Source organism: Bison bison, unplaced genomic scaffold (genome assembly GCF_000754665.1).
Source record: "Bison bison bison isolate TAMUID 2011002044 unplaced genomic scaffold, Bison_UMD1.0 scf7180017864360, whole genome shotgun sequence".
Lineage (NCBI taxonomy): Eukaryota > Metazoa > Chordata > Mammalia > Artiodactyla > Bovidae > Bison > Bison bison.
Window position 1 is genome coordinate 1,389,560 of NW_011494932.1, and position 1,587 is coordinate 1,391,146.

Genomic DNA, 1,587 nt, shown 5'->3' on the forward strand with positions numbered 1-1,587 from the left:
GCAGGCGTCGTGCAGGAAGTCCTTGAGCACCCGGGACACCTCGTGCAGGGAGAAGGCGGGAGGCCCCGCGGGCGGCTCCCGGGCCTGCTGGGCGCCCAGCCCGGCCAGCGTCAGCCGGCCCTCCTCGTGCTTGCGCTGCAGCAGGTCGAAGAGCAGGCTCTTGGGGGCCACGGAGCGGTAGAGCTGCTGCAGCCTCCCATACGTCAGGAAGTCCGCCACGTCCGCGCCGTTGTCCACGAAGAGGCGCACGAACTCGGGCTTGTTGCTCACCAGTGCGTCCATCATCACCTCCTCCAGGTCGCGGGACTGGGGCGCCAGGCGGAGGGTGAGAGGGAGCCCGTGGGGAAGGGGTCCCACGGGAGGGGCGTGGGGACCCTCGGCAAGACCCCCAGCTCCCAGGTGCCCCGCCCTGCCTGTCCCTCTGCACCGAGGCAGCCTGCACCCACTGATGGACATTTAGCCCATCCTGCCTGGGATGCCGACAACTGAGGCCCAACGGGAGGTATCCTGGCCTCCCCGGCTCCCCTGGCAACAGCCGGGCCAGGCTGGCCCTGGACGCCACCTGCCCCCAGCCCCTCATCAGGGTCCCCGCCTGGCACCGGCCAGAGCCTGGAGCCACCTTCCACTCCACGTCCCCATTGAAGATCTCGCTCTTGGCGATGTCCACGCGGTCCCAGGCCACGGCCAGCTTCAGTTCGTCCAAGTAGTCCTGCGCCTCCTGGCTGTGGCTCTTGCAGGCTGCGGGCAGGGAAGGCGGAGTGGGTGAAGGGGAACCCAGGCGCCAGCAGAGCCAGTGGGCACAGGGTCCCTCAAGGTGGGTCTCCTAGATGTATGCCATGGAAACGATGCCCTGGTTCCCTCCACACCCTCTGAGTACTGGCAGGAGCCTCAAGACATCCACCCGCACCCCACCGCTGGGAGCTCCAGGACCCCAAGGGGACCCCAGGGCTGGGTGGAATAGTGGGGAGCGCGCGCCTGTCTGGAGGAGCCTTCCCGTCCTCAAGGGTGCGCCCTGCCCCACAGAGCCCCTTCCTGTCTGTGTCCCCGCAGCGGTCAGCCCCGCAACAAGTGTTTACATTCAATGAGTAACACACTGAGCGGCAGCCAGGAAGTGGAGGCCACCCGAATGCTCCTCCACAGGGGGCCAGAGAAACAAAATGCGGACTGTCGCTGTCCTAAAGGGCTGGCGCCCCTATACCGGCTACAGCGCACTGGATGACCGCCCAGAGCGTTGTGCTCAGAGAAGGACTCCAAAGGCCACAGGGTGTGTGGTCCCATGTCCAGGAAGTGCCCCCAACGGGCAGGTCCATAGCCACGCAGGCTCGTGATCGCCAGAGGCCGGGGGGAGCGGGGGTCTAGTGGGTCTTCTGGGTGGTGGACATGCTCGGGAGTTAGTAGTAGGCATGGCCATCTTGAAAAAACACTAAAAACCCCTGAACTAACTGAACACTGTAGTTTTCTAAGGACTTCCCTGGTGGTCCAGAGGCTAAGTGTCCGCCCCCAATGCAGAGGAACAAGCTCACGCCCTGCTCTGGGAGGGCCCCCGTGCCGCGGTGCCCACACAGCACCACCGCTGAGGCCTGGGCG

The 1,587-nt window shown here is 65.9% G+C and overlaps 1 protein-coding gene across 1 annotated transcript in view; it reads right to left on the reverse strand.

Annotated features, from left to right (window-relative positions):
- TRPM5 (transient receptor potential cation channel, subfamily M, member 5) overlaps positions 1-1,587 on the reverse strand; it is a 33,129-nt gene that overhangs the window by 17,847 nt on the left and 13,695 nt on the right. Inside the window, exons 9-10 of the mRNA XM_010855228.1 lie at positions 620-738; positions 7-306 (exon numbers count right to left, since the gene is read on the reverse strand). Of these exons, the coding sequence (XP_010853530.1) occupies positions 7-306; positions 620-738 (419 nt within the window). The remainder of the gene's footprint in view (positions 1-6; positions 307-619; positions 739-1,587) is intronic.